Source organism: Canis lupus, chromosome 2, assembly GCF_048164855.1.
Source record: "Canis lupus baileyi chromosome 2, mCanLup2.hap1, whole genome shotgun sequence".
NCBI lineage: Eukaryota > Metazoa > Chordata > Mammalia > Carnivora > Canidae > Canis > Canis lupus.
Window position 1 is genome coordinate 3479512 of NC_132839.1, and position 23696 is coordinate 3503207.

The window sequence follows — 23696 nt, forward strand, 5'->3', positions numbered from 1 at the left end:
TAGATAAATAACTACTACGACTTACTGATCAACTTATTATGAGCTGGGCACTCGTCTACGTCCTTTAGGCTTTTCATTTCAGTAATTCTCAAAATGACACGGAAGTAAAGGCACGATAGGAAAGGTGTATCATTTTGATTCCATGGAATGCAAATTTTGGTTAAAGATGACACCAGGTAACTACAATATACTTGAAGACTTAATAATAGAAAAAAAAAATAAAACTAGAAGCTTTTTCTTTTTTTTTCCTAATAAACACTGATTTTAAGAAACGACATGTTTTTGGTTTTTGGAAGCTCTGTCTTGGAGGGAACACAACATCTACATCAGTAACATTTAAATCTCAAACAGGTAAGATCTAACTAGGGCACTCCCACAGGAAGTGGATCAAGAGCTCACGACACCGAAGCTTCCCGGTCTCCTTCCCCACAGTCCCAGCGAGGGAAGGAGGCCGGAGAACCACGGTGCTCTGTCCGCGCAGCCCCCACACCGACGGCCCCTCCGAACCCGCCTACCTCCTGCTCTCCCAAACCCGCTCCTGTCCAAGGTGCCTGCAGACCGACTGTGGACTCTCAGTTCTCAAGTTGATCCCGCCACGAGGTAAGCAGTTCTTCCTTTTTTGATTCTATGGACTCATTTCTCAAGTTGATCTTACCACAGAGACAAGCAGTTGTTCTTTTTTAAAAACAAAAACAAAAACAAAAAACAGGGCAGCCCGATGGCTCAGTGGTTTAGCACCTCCTTCGGCCCAGGGCGTGATCCTGGAGACCCGGGATTGAGACCCATGTATGGCTCCCTGCATGGAGCCTGCTTCTCCCTCTGCCTGTGTCTCTGCCCCCTCTCTCTGTCTCTCATGAATAAATAAAATCTTTAAAAAACAAACAAAAAACAAAAAACCCACACTTTTATCATTCCTCCTCCCATCTTACCAAAAAGGAAGCAGTACCCTATCACTCCGTCATCCTAACTCCAGGGGACGCTGAGCAAAGATACTCTGCAATACTGGAGTCTGGCTGGACTTTAATGGCTGGGCAACAAATAATTTTTTTCCAAAACACCTGACTTTCTATTGTTTGCTTTCAACAAAATTGAAGGTGTATCTAATCAAGTTGTTAGGCAAGTAGGCCATTAAACATAAGAGATTGAAATTCACGTTTGACAACAGATTACTTTGTGATTTATGACATAGGACTCGCAAAGCGTTCCAGGGACTGAATGACATCCTTAGAACTCCTCCCATACCCACCTACTTATTTAGGGTAACATCGTTCTTTGCCTTACATTTATAAAACAGAAATTAAGAAGAATCGATGCTGAAACCCATTTCGTTCTAGAATTAAGTGACATTCACTAATGGGTACATGAACATAGAGAGATATAAAGGGTACATATGGTTCTTCCATTGAGAGCAAGGTTTCCCTTAAAGTTCATGAAATAAATGATCAGAATGGTTCCATGGTATACTACAATAACTTTTATAACTCAATTCGGAACAAATTTAATCCTTACTTTTAGAATGACAGAATTTTTAAACTTAATATACACATACGTATAATATATATTTCTTTCATAAAGGGTAATGAAAGTTTGATCAATAGCAAGACTCTCAAACATAAAAATATTACATTAAGATAAAATAGAAATAGGAGTTCAAGGGAAAAAATAAGTATGTGAAATTTGACTGTTAAAGATCTTATTCAGGCCTTTTTAAAAATGCATGATTTGGAAATCCAATTGCTACTCACTAGATATGCTTATTTTAAAATGTCAATATTTATTAATTCCAGAAAAAATATCCTTTGCAAGTTTTTTTTTAAAGGGAAAAGCATGTCAGAGCCTCAGAAATGGCTAGTGCAAGTCTTTTTTTTTTTTTTTTTAAGATTTTATTTATTTATTCATGGAAGACACAGAGAGAGAGAGAGAGAGAGAGAGAGAGAGAGGGGCAGAGACACAGGCAGAGGCAGAAGCAGGCTCCATGCAGGGAGCCCAACGTAGGACTCGATCCCAGTTCTCCAGGATCACACCCTGGGCTGAAGGCAGCACTAAACCGCTGAGCCACCCGGGCTGCCCATCAAATTTTTAAATGTATAAAGAAAAACTAGATATCAACTCAAGTATATGTAATAGAGAGTTTTTCAAATTCTTGTAGAACAAAGGAGTCTAATTGAAAGAACCCTTCATGCTTTGTAATGTTCTTTTCCATTCTGCCTACATAAGTAACATTTCTTGAAGATGTAGCATCTCAACTTCCTTTATCAAATCTTCCCTAATAATACCCCCAACCCTCAATGGCCACTTTCTTTTCTTTTCTTTTCTTTTCTTTTCTTTCTTTCTTTCTTTCTTTCTTTCTTTCTTTCTTTCTTTCTTTCTTTCTTTCTTTCTTTCCTTTTCTTTTCTTTCTTTCTTTCTTTTTCTCTTTTTTTTTTTTTAACATTTAAGTCTAACTCATCTGGCCTGCACATCCTCTTTTTTTTTTCTTAAGTAGATGCCACACCCACTGTGGAGCCCAATGTGGGGCTTGACCTCTGGATCCTAAGATTAAAAGTCTGACACCTATCCACCTAAGCCACCCAGGTGCCCGAAGCCCACACATCCTCTTAAGGAGACACGAGACTTCATACGTGCCAGGCTTTACATATATTAACTCAGTTAATCCTCCAACACTCCTATGAGGTAGACTGATATTGTCACCTTTCTAAGGATGGCGAAACCAAGGATAGAGCGGAAATAACCTCCACAAGGTCAAGCAGCTGGTGAGCAGCGGAGCTGGGATGGCAGCTGGAAGTGACATGCAGGTGCGTTGACTCTGGAGCCCAAGCTCTTCACCATCACACTTCCCCTGTATTTCCCATCCCTGTGCCCTTCATCTGAGTTTAGTATAACACTTATTTGTGGGGGATGATGCTTCCCTGCTAAGAAGCTATGCCTTCAACACAGCAGCTGCTGTCAAACAGCCCCCAAGATAACCTGAGTTCTGAATTTGTGTACCCAGAATGTGCTTATAGTCCCTTAAAATAACCTTCTCTTTCATGCCTGTAGGGAATAATCAGATTCGACACATAGCTACTTATTTCAATTTTTAAAAGTTCCAATTAACAGGAAAAAAAAAATCCTTAGCAGTCAACTGCGTATTATGGTATTCCAAAAATGTTTTAATTATCTAAGTCTGCCTAGCCATAACTTACTTAATGCTTTTTACTCTTAAACTAAATATGGAACACAGTCCTGGGGGGAAAAAAAGTGAGAGATTGATTGCAAACCATTTTAATATCCTCATGAATCTTTTTATGGAAATAAAAACAACTTCAGTGAAGCTCTGAAACCTTGTTTACAAGTAGGAGGACTCCAGGGATGGAAGGCCCAGATTCAAGCATCCTTAGAATAATTCAGGAGCAAGGAGTTAAGCATGACAGAGTCTTTATGTGATACTAGGTTTTGTGAAGACTCCTTAATGGTTACACCTAATTGACCATTTTGTCTTTCTACAGTTTAAGGAACTGAGTCTGTAAGAAATTAAAGGGCAAACTCAAGGTCACTCTGGTTGGCTTCAAGGTGCAACTAAGGATTCAGATCTCTAATTCCCAATGTGATTCTGTGTTTAACTAGATGAAGTTCATTTTTGACTCTCTCAAAGTCAAGGGTCACGTTATGAATCCAATTATGTTATATATTCAAAACAGAGAAAAACTAAGCAATCTCTTTTTGAATGCTAACCATACCCAACGCAAGGAAATTATTCAGTCATGTTAGCCAAAGGAAAGTCTTTTCTTCCATACTTTTTGATGGCAGTTCATTACATTTTACCTCCAGGCTACTTGCTTTCTCTTAGCAAGATCTATTACAGACAGTACTTTCATAATACGTGGCGGAAAATAGGCAAAAGTATTGCATTTAGATATTTCTCCTAAGGGCTGAAACATGGTTTATACACATACTCATTCACTCACAAACACCTGCCTAGGAGAACGTAGTCCTGGGGGGGACAAAAGCTTGAAGGTATGTACGGTAACAGATCTGGAACCTGAATCTTGTGCTAGATAAAATGTACATGACACATTGGTAACCCATAGCAACCTAATTCTTCAAAGTAGCTGTTGATGTCAGAAAACTAGGGCAGCAAAGCCTAATAATTACAGCTCTGAAGACAAATGAAGCCACAGCTAGCAAATGTCACTTTCTGATCATTATGTCACTGCAAGGTGTGTACTCGTTGTGATGGTACAGTATCAAATACAACACAGGGGGGTGGCAGGGGCTTCTGCTTGTATTACGTTCCATCTTCCAACTCAAGATCAACAAAAAAAAAGGTAGCCTGTTTGGTAACACTTAAAGCTTCAATTTAATGAAAGATGATTACAGTAGAAGAAAAATTAATCGTCACGTCTCCCACCTTTTCCTCCAGAAAAATATTATTTTCTACAAACTAAATATATCCTTTGGGGGAAGAAAAAAAAAAAACAGTTCCAAAAGGGCATTTCATTAAATTATGGGTGCTACAAATTGGATTTCTTATTTAACCTGATATAAGTCAAAGCATTACGTTTCATTAGAAATCTCTCAAATGCCTCTGATCTTGTAGATCTTTTAAAATTAGTGAGCACCAAGATTTCCTCTTTAATATTTAATATTAAATATTTAATATTTAATATTAAATATTATTTAATATTTCTAGAAACCTTTTGAATGTAATGTCTGAACAATAATGAAAAGAAACACAGTGTGTTTTTTAATAGCTTAAATGATGTCAAGAGAGGACTCTAAACCGCACCTCCTACCATCTTCAGAAGCTGGAGAGAACGCAAATGGAGACACGAAAACTTAAATATAAAACACCAAGGGAGAAAACTAAAGTTGGTTAAACCCACGCCTCCCAACTCAGTTTGTTGCAAAATCAATGATGACCACACAGTTCTTACAATTTGGGAAGTGCTGGTTGATTTCTGTTCTTGATTTTGTTTTCTCTCAAAGCCTAATTTGGGCCTAAGGTTACTTCGGGTAGAAAATGGTCAAAGAGTAACTAAAACAGAGATTGAGGAATTTAAGAATATTTTATCGGGCTTGCATCACTTTAGTTTTTTAAAAGAATACTTCAAACACACTGAATTTGAAAGATTTAGCATAGAGATTCAATAAAGACAGATACCCATAATATCAACTCTGTTTCTTTACCCTTGTTGCTGAGAGGTAATAAAATCTTTTGCATAAGTAATGGTTTAGTCACCTCATACAATTATAGTATCTCATCATAAAATATTAATAGTTTCTCTTCCCCAAGCCCCATTTTTTTCTGGCTCATAAGTGAGGTACTTACAACAAACAGGCTCTATTCAAACAACTGCATCTGGTCAGCTTAAAGGGGGGCAAAATTAGCATATATCCAAAGATAGTTTCGTAAGTTAAATTCAAAGTAGATATTTGTGTTATTTTAAGAAATACTGAACACAAGCCGATCGACAACAGCATGGAAGTTGGCTGCCGTTTTCTTTACACCTACGACGCAAAGCCACATCCTGTCCATGTTATTTTGATCGATCACCAGATGCCTGGTTTACATGAGGCCAAAGTTTAAAACACCCCAGGCTTTTAAGTATTTCATAGTATAGCTGCTTTGGTGCAGCGTAACCAGACCCTTTCCCGGCACTCTGAGCTCCTCACGACCCAAACACCCTGAAGACTTCCCATCTCTTCCTTAGGTTTCGATCAGTGATGTTATTAAAACCCCAACAAGCCAGGAGCCAGACAACGTGAGCTTCACGCAACGGGGTGTGAAAGAAAAGGACAGAAGCAGGTCACAGAGGCCACTGAGAAAAGGCTCTCCCTCCACAACTGGGCTTATTTTTTCCCACGAGGGAGAACTGTTGAGAGGGGCTCGGATACAAACCCAGGAGGATGTATGGTTTCCGATGAACTGGTACCTCCCTCCCCCACTGACCAATTCCACGATGGAAAAATAAATAAATGCTCTGGGCCTGAGAGCGAAAAGCAAGATTGCTATGTCGCTTCGAATCGTTACGTACGCTGGCTTCACGTTCAATCCAGGCAAGAACAGCAAAACTCACCTGGAGAAGCACTCTAAGTTAACTTCACATTACACCTAACCTATTTCTCTGTCGCTTCCCACCGACTTCTGAAGCCTTCCGCTTTCAAGCTACAAAAATCTAACACAAAGGTTTCAGCCTGTTGATTCCATCCACTGTGACATCCAGAGGCGATCTGAGGTCTGCATCCTTATTTTTCTATTATTACTTCCGTGATGCTAACACTCTAAGTGCCTAGTTGAGAACAACTTCTATTTCTTAACTGACTAATGTGAGGGCTGGCACTGTCGCCTTGGAGGGTGGGGAGCCCGTTAAATCTTGGAGCAGAACCAGGGGCGCTAAGGGACCACTACTCAGCCACTGGGCATTTGGACGGCTCAGCAGGGGAGAAAAGAAAGGCATTAAGGTCTGATGAATGCATGTTTGCTGGGATGAGCACACAGGCAAGTCAGAGCCTATTAATTTCCAAATCCACCACCGGGATATGACAGCAAACTGAGCTTACAGTCACAGCAGAAGAAGAGGGGCCTCTAATTTGCAGAAACCATCCTCTGTGATGAGCTCCGGATCCCCTGGACAACCTGCGAAAACTCTGGAGCTGCTGCGATGGTGACAGACTCATTTAAACAAAAGCAAAAGCAATTAAGCAAACAGGTTTGACTGAGAAGTCGGAATTCTCTGGTGGGCTGCTTCCGCGTTAACTCTGCGACACGGCCCATCCCCTAAGTACACCTGCCGATGAACAGCGGTGAGCCATGCGTGAGGACACAGGGCTGGGCCAAAGTGGGCACCGTGTTGTACCCAAGGAAGAACTATTCCGTTACGATTTTTTTAAGAAAATCTTGAAGCAGAAAAGCACATCTCCTGCGTGATGACGGTACTTTTTACCCATAAAATGAAACCTCTGGTGATAGCTCAAAGTATAATTTTAGAGCTCTCAGGGACGTTGAACAATGGCTTATGTAAGAGGAGAAAGGGATGGTCAAAAATATTGTTTCTGACTCACTAGAGATTTTAGAAAACTCAATAAAAGATCACTTCAGAACCACAGACTTTCTTGTAGGCAGCCAAGTGAACACTACCTGAACATCGTACCCTCCGCTTCCCCACAAAACCTAAAAAAAAGCAAACAGTGCCTGCCCATACAGTTTATCATTAGTTTTAAAATGCTTTATTATCTACTGGTGTAAAGATTCAGGGAAACAGTATTTCCTTTTCTAACTTTTTCAGCCTAGCTTACAGCAAAGAGAAATCTAAAGTGGCATTTTTATGAGGTCCTTTTCTAAGAGAGTTGATACCAAGGTAAGTGGTCTGGTTACAAGGACTAAATCTGTGGGTGGAAAAAATACTCCATTCTAAAAACAGTGAATGTTTTCAACATCAACTGACATAAATGTGCAACTCTGAGAGTGTCTGGGTACCACGGCTCCGCCCAAACCCTAAGGAAGGACAAGAGCCACTGTCCATGGTTAAGTCCCTAAAAAGATTAAAAGCCTCTCTACTGCCACTTGCCTGGTAAAGATGCTGCTCAGCACTGTTGAAGAGCAATAAACAATCACCTGATTTTACACTTGACCAGGTAAAGAGTCGTAAACAAAAAGAACTTGTGATATAAACATTTCTCTTAAAAGAAAGTTAAATTCCAGTAATACCTGCTATTGTAATACATTCCGTATTTAAGGAAGGCCCTAGCGGGTGGGGAGTGAGTGCATTTCTGACACGGTGATCTACTAACTAACCCAAAGCAGTATTTGATTTTGTAAAATTAAAAGAAAAGAAAAAAAGGCAAAACGCTGTTTTTAAATATTAGAAATAAAGATTCCAATTAGTGAGCTCATGACCAACACAAATATTATGACAGGTAAGAGAAGATACAGAAAAGGACATGTATATGTAGAGTTAAATGTTTTACCATTTCTGATCATCAAAAGGTAAGTAGTATTAGATTTTTAAACCACACGGTAAATATGATGGCAAGCAAACCATGCTCAAAAACCAATTGCTAATTTATTAGGAATGACACGCAAAAAAACTCAAGAACCGGTACACAGGTGTTTTATACAACTGTGCTTCTCTGTTTTCTTACCCTGTATGTTGTACAGCCGGACTCTATGGGTAACGTGTTCAAAAAAGCAAGTCACGTCCGAATAGAACCTTCCGTGTTGCACTCTGACAAAGGGCAGTGTTGTGTAAACATAAGGCTGAGGAGGAAATGACATTTTTAGGAAAAAATTTCAGCTTTTAACTTTTCCAAGAAATGTTTATTATAATGTCCACAGTGGCAAATATATAACACCTGATATTTGTAATTTCAAGTGAAAACCAAACCTTACAAGGTATCAGAATATGCACACGCTATAAAAATCGAATATAAGGTTTTTCATTAGACAAAAGTGTTGAAAATAGAAAATAAAAATGTTTACAACTTGACTGTCCTAAATGATCTACAAACATTCCCCCCAGCTATAAAAATTTCTAGTCAAAACCCTTCTATGTTGTCCTTACGTTATTTATTAGAAATACCATTCATTCTGCAGCAGTGACACTTTCCCAGGCAAACATTTATTATAACCATGGCCCCCTAATGCTCAGGGGTCAGGGCAGGTGGCAAGGATGACCACGGGGAGTCATCTAAGCAAACAGAAAGCAGGATTCAGAGACACTGTTTAACCACAGTTAGGTGTACTACTCTATAAAACACACTGCCCTTTTACTAGAAAGAACTAGCTGAATATAAAGCAAATTTACAAACTTGAAAAAACTATGGCAACCACTGGTTTAGGTTTCGTCATTTAGAATCTAGTATCAAGAAAAACGAACAAAACATAACTTCTGTGACACAGGAACGAACTGAAAGCATTTATTTATTTATTTTTTAAATATTTTTTTTTCTTTTAAAGATTGTATTTATTTATTCATGAGAGACACAGAGAGAGAGAGAGAGAGAGAGAGAGAGAGGCAGAGAGAGAAGCAGGCTCCATGCAGGGAGCCCGACGTGGGACTCGATCCCGGGTCTCCAGGATCACACCCCAGGGCTGATGGTGGCGCTAAACCGCTGAGCCACCTGGGCTGCCCCCGAAAGCATTTATGAAGAATTCTATTTTCTTTCTTTTATTTTTTTTTTCAAGGAATTATAGTTTCTTAAGCTTTGCAGGCTGCAGAAGCTCAATAATGGCACAACAAGCTAGGCCTGCATCGTGGACTACTTAGGTAGCACTGGATTTTCAGAACCGTGCAATTTTCTTCCTACCGTACATATTCTCTGGTTCTAGAAAAAATATTCTGAAATTAATACAATGCGTTAGAGTTTCCCAAGTTTTTGAACCTAATTTTACCATATAGCTAAAAAGTAAGGGAAGAAGATGAAAGCTGGCACAGGGATTTCTGGGCTCCTGCCCATTTCTGATGCACCCAGCTGCCTTCCTGATAGTCTTTTATTTTCTCCTTATAAACATATGATAATTTTCTTGGTCTTTTTATTTAATATTAGAGCTATTTAAAGATAGAATAATTTTAAATAAATTAGTCACAACTGTCCATGCATAATATTCTGTAAGTACAGCTACTTTTCTTCTTTAGTTTAAGCACAATCAAAACCAAACTTCTGGGGCGCCTGGGGAGCTCAGTGGGGTAAGCACCTGCCTCTGGCTCAGGTCATGATCCCGGGGTCCTGGGATGGAGCTGCACGTAGGGCTCCCTACTGAGCACAGAGCCTGCTTCTCTCTCTTCCTCTGCCACTCCCCCTTTGTGCTCTCTTCTTTGGCGCTCTCAAATAAATAAATAAAAATCTTTTTAAAAAAAACAAAAAACCAAATTCCTATCTAAGTGAGACCAGACTGATACAGCTTATACTTAGGAGCCACTGCCCATCCTGGAATGGCTACTATGAGCTGTCGTTTACCTTTAATTCCTCACTGATTAAAAAAAAAAAAAAAAAAATCAAAACAAACAACAAAAAACTAGACTCCTTAAGGTGAATAATGCTATTCTTCAAAATCTATCATTTGATTTTGGTCAGCGGGCTTTTCTAAATTGTAAAACAAAAGTAACTTTTGTGGGAGACAGGTCTCTAGGCAACAAAATATAGAGAATATTTAAACTTATTTTCAAGTGGAGAAAACCTATGTAAGTAGAAAAGTGAAGGAAGAGGCTCTAATGAATAAAAATACAGGACTACACAAAAATTTTAAAAAATACTACTACACATAAAATAATTAAATTGAATGACACACTTATGGAACATTTTCCAACATATAGGAAAAAGGATTAATTTTTTTACCATACATAAAGAATGCTTACAGATCCATAAGTCATACCAGTAGAAAAATGGTCAAAGAACTTACATAGGAAACTCACAAAAGATAGAGGAGAGAAAAATAAATGTATAAAGTTTAGCGTCCCTAATAATCACAAAATCTTAACAGTAAAATATTTTTTCACCCATTATTATAGGTACAGCTTGTGATATGGCTGATTCTCAGTACTTGGAGTGGTGTATTAGAGAGCTATTCTCAAAAACGCTGGTGGGCGTGAATATTTATGCAGTCATCTTAGAGGAGAAAGAGAAATCAAGTCTTAAAGGCCTCATCCACTGACACAAAATGACTCTTCTAGAAAGTTATTCTCAGGAAATAATCAACACCGCATAAAAAGAATGCTACGAAGAAAGCTTATCACAATGTTACAGTAGTGAAGCACTGGGGAAAAAAATCCACAGATGCCAACAATAAGAAATTCTTTTTTTCCGCATATATATACATTTTTGTGTGTGTGAGAACATTTAAGTTCTACTCTCCCAGCAAATTATATAATACAGAGTTATCAACTATAGTCACCATGTTAGACATTGGACCCTCAGATCTCAATCATCTTATAGCTATAAGTTTTTCATCACAACAGTATGTATTAAAATTGTTTTCAAAGAACATACTATCAGATTGTGAGCACTGTCACAATGAAAAATAATATGTTTAAGTTTACTCAGACAAGACTTGAAAATGGGGGAGAAAGGGATATGCATAATAAAGACAATAAAAAATACATCAAAATGTTGGCAGGGGTTTGCATGGCCTTTGCAATAGTTGGCAAATTTTACTGTTTTCTGCATTTTCAAAAATGTGCCAAAATTTGCATATATTACACCTTTACAGGCAAGGAGAGAGAAAACATTTTTTTTTTTTTTGTTTTTTTTTCAAGTGCTAAAAGTTAAGGAGAAAAATGGCCCAGTGGGCAATTTATTTTTCCCATATGGCTAGATAATTTGTCTCTATATATGCCATGCCACATATGTATATAACACCACAATAGCATCTGCATCCTAAATCAAATCTAGCTTCTTTTCATGGAGAGCAATTGTTCATTGTAGCATCTTAATGAATTCCAACCATAAAAAATAATTTGTTTACGTAACACTCAAGTACAAATTGCCAAATGCCAATAAGGAAAACAGTGGAACCAACTCATCTATTCCTAATAGATGACAAAATGATAAGATGCACTGATTTTTTAATTCATTAGTCTTTCAATAAATGCTTATTGAAAGCTCAGCTCATTGGCACTTACCTTGGCTTCCCCATCAGGTAAGAAGAGGTAGGCACCACTTTTGTCCTTTTTACTAGTGGTTCCATACCATGAAAACTGCACTTTTACTTCATGATGTTTACCATCTTCTTTATTTACCATTTCCTAAGAATCAAAAAATGTTTAAAAGCAACTCATTATTAAGATATTAATTATGTTGCATCTGGTTCCATGTCCATGGCGGTTACAAACAAAAACAAAAACAAAAACAAAAATCCAGGATAGACTGAAAAATGCTAATATTCAGCCTCTAACATTCACAATTCCAGGATGAACACCCAAAATCTTAAAAGTATACTTTTGTACTTTATACTTAGAATTTAAAACTTTAACAGAAACGAAAAGAACATACTTCATTAGGGAAGAAAGAGACACAAATTAAGAGGTGTAGACCAGTGCTTCCCAAACTTTGTGTGCTAAAGAAGCAGGTTTATTTTTTATTTCCAGTAGGTACGGACCAATATGTGAAGTATAATAAAAATGAATTACTAGAAAAGTTCAAGTTAAAGTTATATACAAATATACACTCAAATTTTTTACTATTAGATTCAAGAGGCATACATTTACTGTGTCATGGTGCTTTCAGAGTTTCCACAAACATTTCTCATTTCCACTATATTTATCTAGTGGACCAGTAATAAGAGTTCCAGGAGCAGCACCACCCACAGACAGATCTGTTAGGAGCAAATTGTCCTAGTGGACCACAGATACCAGATACATAGAGCTTCCATCCTTTCTCCCAGAATATCTGCATCAACTTTTCCCCCTCTGCATACATAATCTGCATATATTATAATAAAAGTGATAAGCCTGCCAAGAATTTGAAAAACTATTCTGAACTTACCTCCATAAGCCCAGACTGACCAAACCGAAGTTTAACAAAAGAGTTCTCAAGAGTTATATCTTCTTCAGGACTTTTCACATTCTTCATGTTGAAAATTCCTTTATCTTTCACATTACCATTATACAGGACATAGTCAGCTAAATGTGGGTCTGAATTTGCGGATTCTAAAACTGTATACACTTTCAGTCCCAGTGGGGGTATCTGTACTAGGAAAGAGATCTTTAAAAGACAGAGGAGAGAATTTTTTAAAAAGAAATGTAATCTACTGAAAGGAAAGCATTTACATGCCTAGTAAAAACAAAAAACTACCATATTTAAAAATGAATATCATACTCATCATAAAGATGTTTTGAGAATTTATGGGCAGAGTATCCACATTTCTGTTTATCCAGGGACTCTATTACCTTCAAGCTGGTAGGACTATGGAAGGCACGAATGTTTTCATTTAATATATGAAATTATATAAGTAGCCTTGATCATCCTACAGTGCTTCTCACGGGTGCTCAGAGGAGAAAATGCTCCATGAAGGTAGGAGCTCGGGTTAAACAATGATTTTTCCTAATTATCAGGAATCTTTTTATAATACTATGATATTCAAGTACATAAAAAAGAAAAATGGTAAATGTAATACTATAAGTATTCATCATGGTAACAGCAGCCATCAAATGCCCGGGGTCCAGCAGACAATGCACACAGCACAGAGGATGCACACACTGTAAGTCATGATCCTGGCCTTTTAGGAGCTACTCTCCCATTTTCTAGAGATGGTGTTTCTTGTAACATCTGACCAAAACTTCTATTATACTTTTCTATCATACCTTTCTACCTAAGGGATTATGAATTTATGAATTTAGCCAGCAATGGCTTTTAACAAGCCAAGTGATTCTCATTTAGAGTTCCTAGCTTGTAGTTGTTGTCTTCAGAAGTACAGTTTAAATTGCACTCGAGACTCCAAAAATCCAACTTTTCTAGTGATGTGGGAGTTCAGTTTAATATTACTTTAAGAACTTTCTCCAAAAACATCTATTACTTCAGCCCACATTTTCCATTTCCAAGTATCTCAGGAAAAGAGCACTTTCCTATATTTTAGAAAGTCTTTCTTTCATGGTGTGTTACATCACCTTTGCAATGAAAACCTACAAGTACCTGAAGTTATTTAGAAAAGTTATTATTTATCTCACTTTCAATGTGCATAATTGTTATTCCATTGAGTTAAACAAAAAAATTCAAAATTTTCTAAGTAATGATGACTTCATCACTTCGGGAAAAAGTTCCAGTACTTACAAAGATAAACAATATACGTGCTAATGACACGTACTGATAACAACATATGATATATACACACTAACAAATATCTTCGTATTCTAGGAAACACGGGATCTCTTTTCCTTTAGTGCCAGTAAACTGGTCGGTTACACCCTCTGCTATTCACAACCTTAAGCACTTCACATACACGATTTGACAGCTCAAGGGGGCATGTATACATTTATAAACTACATCCTGGCTCTTTTTTTTTTTTTTTTTAATGGCCTCTAAGTTTGATGGTAAAAACATACCTCATAAGCTGTCTGTGAAATAGTATTTGCTGTATTCCAGACTGCACTCATCTGAATTTCCACTGGCTTTCCGGAAGCAGAAGACACTTGTGCGGTTGGGGAACTCACATAGATGGAGACCACGGAGATTCGTTCTTGTTCTGAAGGATTACAGACCACAAGATACCTGCAAAAACAGCTGCTTCACTACTCGGGTCTTAAAAATATTTTTACTTCTTTCACACCATGTGTAAGGACTCAGCTCATAGATGGTCAGAGTGTCTTATGAGCGGATTTATAAGGAACATTCTGGTAACATTTCTGGAGAACACGCGATTTCATCACATGTAACACAGAGTACAAAAGGTAATGAAATAATGATTCACCTTCCAAGAATAAAGTGTTATACACATGGAAGACATTAATATAACTATAATAAAGTTATTTTCATGACCCAGAAAATGACCTATATACACAGTTTTATTAGCCTTTCTAAAACAATCAGCTTGATACAACTAATTTCTTGATCCTTGACTAAGCTAGCTGATTAAAAAACACATACACTGCCCATTTATATTTTACCACAATTAATATCAATTACAATCCTGACATTTATTTTAGACCACTAAAAGAGAGCAAAAATGTATGGCTATCCATGCAGAATCACATATATATGTGGTCCTTATTATCTAAGGATTTGGTTCTGGAAAAAACATAGTTTGAGGTGAATCCACTTTAAAAGGGAGTTAAAGTTTTACAACAAACAGTGCTAAAAAGGATTTGATTGGGCCTAGCTAGAAAAAGGACAATACAAACTATTAAAAATAAGTTTAGGCAATACTTACAACTACATATAATTCTTAGAATGAACAAAAATGAATGAACTGGAGTTTCTGGCACTTTTTTCAACAATATTTTATACTAGCACATTATGACCTCCTTCATGCATTTAATTTTTTATAGGACAGTTTTAACCATAACTACAATTTGTAAAAGATACTCAAGCACTTCATCATTTCTACTGAAGTCCTCTCTCAACTTCTTTGATATTCAAAGAATTCTTAGTTGGAGATGCTCAGTGTTTCATGGCTTTGCCTGTGAGAAGTGTCCTAGACCATCTTATCACAGGCTTCAGGAAATACACAGGCTTTGAAAGGCGATTGTACGTTATGATCAATTTGAATCATATTATCTTCAAATAAATCAAAGGGGATTTTAAAGAGGATGTCTGAATAATATAACTCACTGATTTCATTGGTGAGTATTTTCTTGATTGAAATATTTTGGGTTTCTTACACAGTTTTGCAACTTCAGGAGCAAAGAACTGAACAGTCAGACAGCAACCCCATCTCCCCCAGGCCCCTCACAACTACATCAGAGATGGCAGACACAAGCTAGCACCGTGTACTTAGTCCATCAGGAAGCCTAGTAGTCCTCTTTTATCCTATGTGTGTCCTGTGTATCTCAACTGCATTGCAAATCGTGTAAGAAATACAATTAACAGATGCTGTGGTCAAAACTAAAGGACAACAGGAAAACACAAAAGAAAAAAAGAGGATGTAGCGTAAAATCTATAAAATGTTTGATTTAGAAATGGTGCATCAGGAGAAGCTCTTATGACAGAAATAGTATTCTGAGATGCCTCAAGTGACAACACAGCAATAAAGACGTGTCTAACTCCCAGAGCTCATAATATGCATCTGGACCACACAACCCAACTTACATCACTGATGTTCACCAAGTTTCTATCGGTACATGAGAGAAGAGGGGCTGCAGTCACGCAGTGAAAAACATTTACAAAGGATGGTGAAGCCTTGATGTACTAGTAAAACCCTAGTTTATCCACAGAAGCAATTCTAAAGAACAGAGAGGGCAACTCCCCCCGCACCCCGCCCCCCCAGAGGTATGCTTAACAGACTTACCTGTGGGACCTGCCAACCTACTAGCACCCTCCTACTACCCTCTACCTGGGCTTACGTGTCACCTGACCTGTCCCATCACAACCCCCCCCTGGAGAATCACAACTGCCAGGATTCACTGTTACAGGAAGACAATACTATATTCCTAAGGTGCACAGAGGAAGAGAAACAGTTGAGCATCACTTCTCAGCACCCAACATGTTCAAATCAGCATCCCAGAAATTAGTGATTTATTGTTGAGCCCCATATTCCCAGGGGATTAAAGGTAAGAGGCAAGAGGTGAAGAACTCTCAGACATGGTCTGAAGACTCAGGCCAGGATCCTAACTCTGCAAAAGCCCTGAGGCACACTCAGGTACTGAGCCTAGAATTCCTACTGGCAAGTTCCTCAGATGCTCCACCACACGGGGCTGGGCATAAGGGCTCTGATAATAAAATGTAACATGTGCCCAAGCAATAAATTAGGTAGTAAGCATCCAGAACGCTGATTCCTTCCCATGGCCCATAGAGGGAAAAAAATTCATGTTTAAAGCAAATAATAACTTTAACCATACATTTGGTTTTATACAATACTAAATCAGATTTTATAATAAGCTGTGAATCAGGTTCTGTTTTGTTTCGTTTTAGTAGCTAATTAGTATGTGACCATAATGATGTTTCTACTGTACTGAATGATTATATAATTATCATGCCAGGAATCTATTCAAAAACTAAATGTGTAGAGTTTATAATGAGCATAATGCTGTGCTAAGAAAATCATTTTTTAACCTAATTAGAGATTCACACCATGTTCTTCAAGTGCATCACAGCATAAATTTACCTGACGTACACACAACTCTTATCTATACGTTTTTAAGTAGAGTACAGAGAAAGTATAATCATATATGAATTATCTTCCTTTGGAAATAAGTATACAATCAAAAATTAACTAAATGTTCATTTGCATTATCATGTTTGGTAGTCAACATTTATACTGCCAACATCCCAAATATGAGTCCATTTCATTCAGTTGTGAATGAAACCAACAGCTTTCACATCCTAAGTATCAAACTCAACTATTGCAAATCAATAATATCTGATCCACACTAATAAAAGAGTAATATTTATATCCTAAAAATGGGGGTCGTTTCTATTTCATCTTGTAAGTAACTATATAGGAAGCCCAGAACTTTCTTCCCCTTGGTTTTCCCCACATTTCATTAGCTTCCTACCTATTCTCTATCACTAGGTCACACCCAGCCTCCTCGTCCTCATTATGATACCAGGCCCCCTTAACTTGGGGTTGCAGCAGTGATCTCAATTCTCTGTGTACAAGGAACCACCCTCACCTCACAAAGACAAAGCATTGATATGCTACCTGCCAATCAAATTAGACAACAGCTTATGATCTACTCTGGGAGAAAAATGAAAGGACATCTATGCTCACGTCAAATTTGGGAATCATTTTAGAAAAGAACTAGAATTCCACTGTAAATATGGTTCGGTCCTTGAAGACTATCAAGGATGAATATATTTAGAATTTCTTCACCCTCTCTGTAGGAATGATTCGCGCCATGTTAAAAAAAGACAACCATGGCAATCTCTCTTTAAGGCAAATCTAATCAGTGCCAACTATGAACAAGAGACTAGGACCACATGGGCTTCCTTCTAGGACTGGATGAAGGGCAGAGTGGAAGGTGTGTGCTTCGTGGTCAGAGGGACCGTGGCATTACCACTTAGTGTGCTTCCTCTCTGCAGGGCCCAGCCCTCAGGATGTATAGGCAACTAATAAGGCACAGCCCTTCATCCTTCCCAGGGAACAGCTAGGAAACTGAGGTTCACTGAGGTTAGGTATGCAGGCAAGACTCGCCCAGCAAACAGGGCCACAACAAGGCTTTAAACTTAACTGTACCCACTATGTATCCCTCTTCTTAACCATTTTAACTCACAGGTCAAGCTTATAAGCATCTTTCTAACAATGGGGGTTTCCTGTGGAGATTTCCTTAGTTCCAAATTCATATGTGAAGAACTTTCCTCCCTGATGCCAAAGATCCCCACGGAGCCTCTTTCTTCAAGCAGCTCAGAATGAACAGAGCCATTTGCACTTCAATATACTATGTGTGTAAAAGAGAATTTATAAACTGGAACACTGCAACAGAAAAAAATCTTGTGACATATACTAAGGAGGCCATCTTATGACCCCAAGATATGAGGTAAACAAAACAATATTCAAGGAAAATGTTTAAAAAGCATTACATATAGTCATGATTGAGACTGAATGAGAAGTCTCTGCAAGTTCCCTTTAAGTGCAGTTTAAAACCAATTAAGCAAACATTAGGTTATATGAAAACTCATTGTAACTTCCTGTGCCCAGTGTAGTACCTGACCCAGAAGAACATCCAACAAATAGCTGATAAATGAGTAATGCACAAAAGTCCCGCTGGGTGAATATATCATTTATAAATAATGCCTACTTAGTGTGGGGCTTTATAGTTTTATCAGATCATTTTCATTTCATTTACTTTAATTCCACACACACACACACACAAAAAAAAATGCTTTTAAGGTCGACGAGCTATACAGGGAAAAATGACAGATCCAAGATCACAGAGAAAGTTAAAAATAAAGCAGACTAGAGCTCAGTGTGTCTGATTCTTAATGATAACATCGTAAAAAATTCATTTCAAATAAGAATATATTCATTTTCTCTAAGTAGCCTTCATTAGTGGAGCATAATCTAAAGAAAAGCAGTAAACTTACAGAATTTTCTAAAAGTGGAAAGAGGGATTTATAGGCTTATAAAAATTTCAATTTATAGACTTGAAGTCTTTTTGATATAGTCCACTTAGTTTTCCTGGTTTAAAACATAATGCTGGGATCCCTGAGTGGCGCAGTGGTTTAGCGCCTGCCTTTGGCCCAGGGCACGATCCTGGAGACCCGGGATCGAATCCCACGTCGGGCTCCCTGTGCATGGAGCCTGCTTCTCCATCTGCCTATGTCTCTGCCTCTCTCTCTCTCTGTGTGACTATCATAAATAAATAAAAATTAAAAAAAAATAATGCTTACCATATTCGTTGCTAGGGGGAAAAAATGAAGTTATTAAAAACAAAAAAGAGCCATTTTGAAACATGGCAGGTCTTCAAAAATCACACAGTTCAGGGATTCCTGGGTTCTGGAATCAAACACATTCAAGCTGAAAACTGCAGCACTGCACTGAGGACTTGAGAGGCTCTGGACAAAGTAATTCATTTCTCCATGCCTTAATATCCTCATCTATCCAATCAGGGGACAAGACCCCTATTGGGGTTAAATGATAAAATGTTTGGAAAATCACATAGCTCAGATCTGACAGAAAGGAGAATCTCAATAGCAATTACGTCTCCCCTCTTCCTTACATAATCCTCCTGGCGTCCTGACCCAGGACTCTGGTACAGAATCACACTGCATGGTGGAGTCAGTGTTTCAATTAACCCAGGTCACTGCGCTGCCTTACGCATGCTTTTCTTTGTAAGGAATATAAAAACCTAGATGACAGAAATTAACCCAACCACGGATGTGATAACAAAGATGCCTTGAAACAAGAGCTCAAATAACGTGGAGGGGAGAACCAAATGCACAGGTGCACACAATACATACATGTACAAAGCAACCACATGGTGCACAATAATTTAAAAAGAAAAAAAAAAGGACAAAGAGAAGGCTACCTCCTGGTATTTGTAGTTATAAACTTATGAATGTGTCCCTGTCCTGCAAGTACCTATTATCTAGGAGAAGCGAGAGGCAGAAACTGTTAAGTTCAATAAAGAGGGTAGGTAATGGGCCAAAGGCATGCACAGAGCATCCTTCGGGACACACAAAAAGTTGGCAGGATGATTAAGAATCAGCAGAGTATTCAAAATAGGAGATTAATTTCACACAAAATGATTGTATATACAGAAAACAACAAAACTTTATGGAGAGACATAAAAATGAATAAATGGAGAGACCTACTTTTCTAGGAGAGAAAAGTAAAAGACTACCAAAAAACCCCAACTCTCCCAAAATTAATTCATGTATCTTATGCAATGCTAGTCGAAATCCCATTGAAATCCTTCTGTTGGGAGAAAGAGCAAAACAATTCTATAATATATTTAGAATAATAGATGGGCAAGACAAATGGTTAAACAGACATGTTAAAACAATATGCCAGAAAACCCCCAAACAACACAACATTGAGTCTAGATTAAAAGACGTGGAAACATTAAAAATGATGCAAGAGGAGTAGAAAAAAATAAATCTACCATCTGGGGCACCCAGGCTCTCTGTAACTCTAACAGTGAAAAATAGCAAAGCGAAAGGCTAGCAGAGTTGATAACAAAAGCTGAAGCATTTTCTATCTTAAAAATAAGACTGAAGAATAAAAAAATAAAAGAAAATCAAATTTGGAAAATTTGTGAAGTGCTCTTACAAATAAATCAACAGAAACATAAACACCCAAGCAGAGAAAGTGAACATTTTTCAACTACCAAACTGAAGCTGAAAAATAAACGCTGCTTCAGCTTCTAGGAGACCCGACCCGGGAGAGACGGAGGGGCGAGAGGCCGGAGCGCCCACTCCCGGCCACGACACGCGGACGGGGGCAGGCGTCGTCGGCTCGAGGGCCGGAGAACTGCTGGGGGGCGGAGGCCGCCAGGAAGGGAGCACCTGCCGGGGCTCAGCACGGGGACGGCGGGGTTCCGGGCAGAGCCCGGGGGGGGGTCACAGGGGAGCAGAGGGGCCGAAAAGGGGGCCGAAAGAGGATTTTCGGCCTCTCTGCTGGACTCGGAGGCTGCACGTACACCCGGGGCTCTCCCCGCGGTACACACGTCAATCCTGGGCCCTTGCACAGAAAGGGGGGCCTCAAACCCTAAAAAGAAAGCCTATGAAAAGTAGAGCAGAGACCCTTCATGATGTTTGGTTTTGTTTTAAAGATTTATTTTAGGGACGCCTCGGTGGCTCTGTGGTTGAGGGTCTGCCTTTGGCCCAGGGTGTGACCCCGGAGTTCCGGGATCAAGTCTCGCATCGGGACCCCTGCAGGGAGCCTGCTTCTCCTTCTGCCTGTGTCTCTGCCTCTCTCTCTGTCTCTCATGAATAAATAAATAAAATCTTTAAAAAAAAAAAAAAAAAGGATTTTAGAGAGACAGAGGGAGTGGGGTAAGAGGAGGGGCAGAGGGAGAGGGAGAGAGGATCTCAAGCAGACTCTCTGCTGAGCGCAAAGTTCGTCCCTGAGATCATGACCTGAGCTGCAACCAAGAGTCAGACTGAGCCACCCAGGCGCCCCCTCAGGGCACTGCGGAACCTACTATGGAGTAGGGCCCACAGAAGATACAAGACTATTAGTTGAAAACTTGGAGAGCTCGATGAACAAGACATAAATTAGTCTCAGTTTAGCACAGTGCTTGATGGGAAGAACACTGAATGCTTTCCAGAAGAAAATATTTTCTGGAGCCTACATAAATTTCATACACAATGTCTACCACTTAAGTTTTTTTTTTTTTTAAGATTTTATTTATTTATTCAGGAGACCCGGAGAGAGAGAGAGAGGCAGAGACACAGGCAGAGGGAGAAGCAGGCTCCATGCAGGGAGCCTGACGTGGGACTCCATCCCGAGTCTCTAGGATCATGACTTGAGCCAAAGGGAGACGCTCAACCACTGAGCCACCCGGGTGCCCCAGGGTCTACCACTTACTATGAAATTTCAAGGCATCCTGAAAGACAGAGCCACATTACTAAATAGCAAGGAGAAAAAGACAAAAGAATCACAATGACTCAGGTTCCAGATATTGGACTTTAACTGATAAAACCTGTTCCTCAAAAAGTATGTGCTTTTAAAGTAATCAGAAAAATACAACAAAAAAAAGAAGCAATTCTTTAAAAGTGGGGCAGGGGAGGGATAACCAAGTAAAGGAAAGCAGGAAAATACACTGTAGGTAGTGAGAATAAAACCAAAGATACGAGAGAGGGTGTTATTTTCAGGACATACAAGCCATCCAATACCACTAAAATCTACACAGTGAAGTGAACCTCTAAAATGCCAATATATGAGCTAGAAAGGGAGCTAAATCTCAAGTCACAGTGAAAATGGGTGTCTTTAAATCATTATAAGTAGCACAAACCCTATTATAGAAGTTTTAGGGAGTAACTAAAGAGTTTTACATGGTCAGATTCATTTTGAAGAGATACTTTTGGTTGCTAGGTAGAGGGAGAACCTAAGGAGCCAGGATTAAAAGCAGGATGACCAAGCAAGTTTGGTCTGTAACAGCCCAGGTAGGAAGGGAAAAACCTAAACCTAAGTTACAGGAGTGGCAGAAATAGGAAAAGAGGAACAAATCTGAGAAATGGGCAGGATATCTTATCAGTAGGAATTTTTTTTTTTTTTTTTTTTTGGATTCCTGGGGAAGACTGAGTAAAACCAGAAGAAAAAAAATCTTCTATAACTCCTGGTTTCTAGTTAGGGTCAGACAGACACGGTAGTCCCAGTAACCAAGGCTGAAGACCTAAGGATGGTAGTGGGGGGAGGTTTCAAGACAAAGGTGATAAATCCAAGGTTTAGACTTCTTGAATTTGAGGTGCCTGAGGAACGTCGACATAGACTCATCTTGATGCTTTCAAATTAATTATCCCAAACTCAGAATCTACTTATCTACTGGAAATAACAAAAATTAGATTTCGGGGTATGGTAGGCAGAATAATTCACTCGCCTCCGCCACCCCCCCTCCCCCCAAGAGGCTTACATCCCAATCCCCAGAACCTGTAAGTAACTTATTCGGCAAAAGACTTTGCAGATGCAATTAAATTAAAGATCCTGGGATGGTGAGATTTCCTGAATTATCCAACTCAGTCCAATATAAACACAAGGGTCCTTTGTAAGAGAGATATAGGAAGGTTCAATTGAGAAGGTGGCCACGTGATAAGAGATGACAGAGGCTGGAGTATGTGGGGGAGGGGCCACCGGTCAAGGAATGCATAAGAAGGCAAAGAAACAGATTCCCCACTCAGAGCCTCCAGAAGGAACCAGCCCTGCCAACACCTCCTTAGGCCGCGGAACGGGCTTCGTACTTCTGATCTCCAGGACTGTAGAACAATAAGTGTGCTTTTCTTTTCTTTTTCTTTTTTTTTCTTTTTTTTTTTTTTTTTTTGATTCCTAGCTCTGTGGTCAATTTGTTATAGCAGCAAGAGGAAACTAACACATAGGTGATACTATTCCTCTTGAAAATGAAGGCTGAAAAAAAAGAAAAAAAGAAAAAGAAAAAATGAAGGCTGGGATCTGGTTTCACATCACAAAGACTGACACTTTATACCACCGAACGCATAAAGGCAAATCTTGAGGGCTGGAAAGGAGGGTAGGGTAGGGGTGGGCAATGAGAAGAACTTGGGGTCCTTGGAACTGGGCCAAAGCAAGGACTGAAATGAATTGTGTCCAGCTGTCTGACCCTCTCTCCCAGGGAGGATGCCTTTCCACATCCTGTCCACTGACCACCAGGCCTGATGTGACCCAACCCCACTGTCCCGGTGCAGGTCTCACAGCAAACAGTACAGAGAAAACAGGGAAAACCTCAAGTACTCTGTGGGGAAAAATTAAAAAAATGACTCCCGGCCTTTTGAAATTCTATGTATTTTCTAACCTTTGAATACCTCACACAGACCCCACTTACTGGAGTCATGCATACATGCACAAGATTTGTCATGTAAGTTCCAAGGCCTTGCACTTTATTTTTTTTTAAAGGATTTTATTTATTTATTCATGAGAGACATGAAGAGAGAGAAAGAGAGAGAGAGAGGCA

General features: G+C 39.0%; 1 protein-coding gene across 1 annotated transcript in view; it reads right to left on the bottom strand.

The window, feature by feature from the left end:
* MAN2A1 (mannosidase alpha class 2A member 1) overlaps nt 1–23696 on the bottom strand; it is a 162051-nt gene that overhangs the window by 28767 nt on the left and 109588 nt on the right. Inside the window, exons 13-16 of the mRNA XM_072788203.1 lie at nt 14019–14184; nt 12463–12681; nt 11601–11723; nt 8125–8239 (exon numbers count right to left, since the gene is read on the bottom strand). Of these exons, the coding sequence (XP_072644304.1) occupies nt 8125–8239; nt 11601–11723; nt 12463–12681; nt 14019–14184 (623 nt within the window). The remainder of the gene's footprint in view (nt 1–8124; nt 8240–11600; nt 11724–12462; nt 12682–14018; nt 14185–23696) is intronic.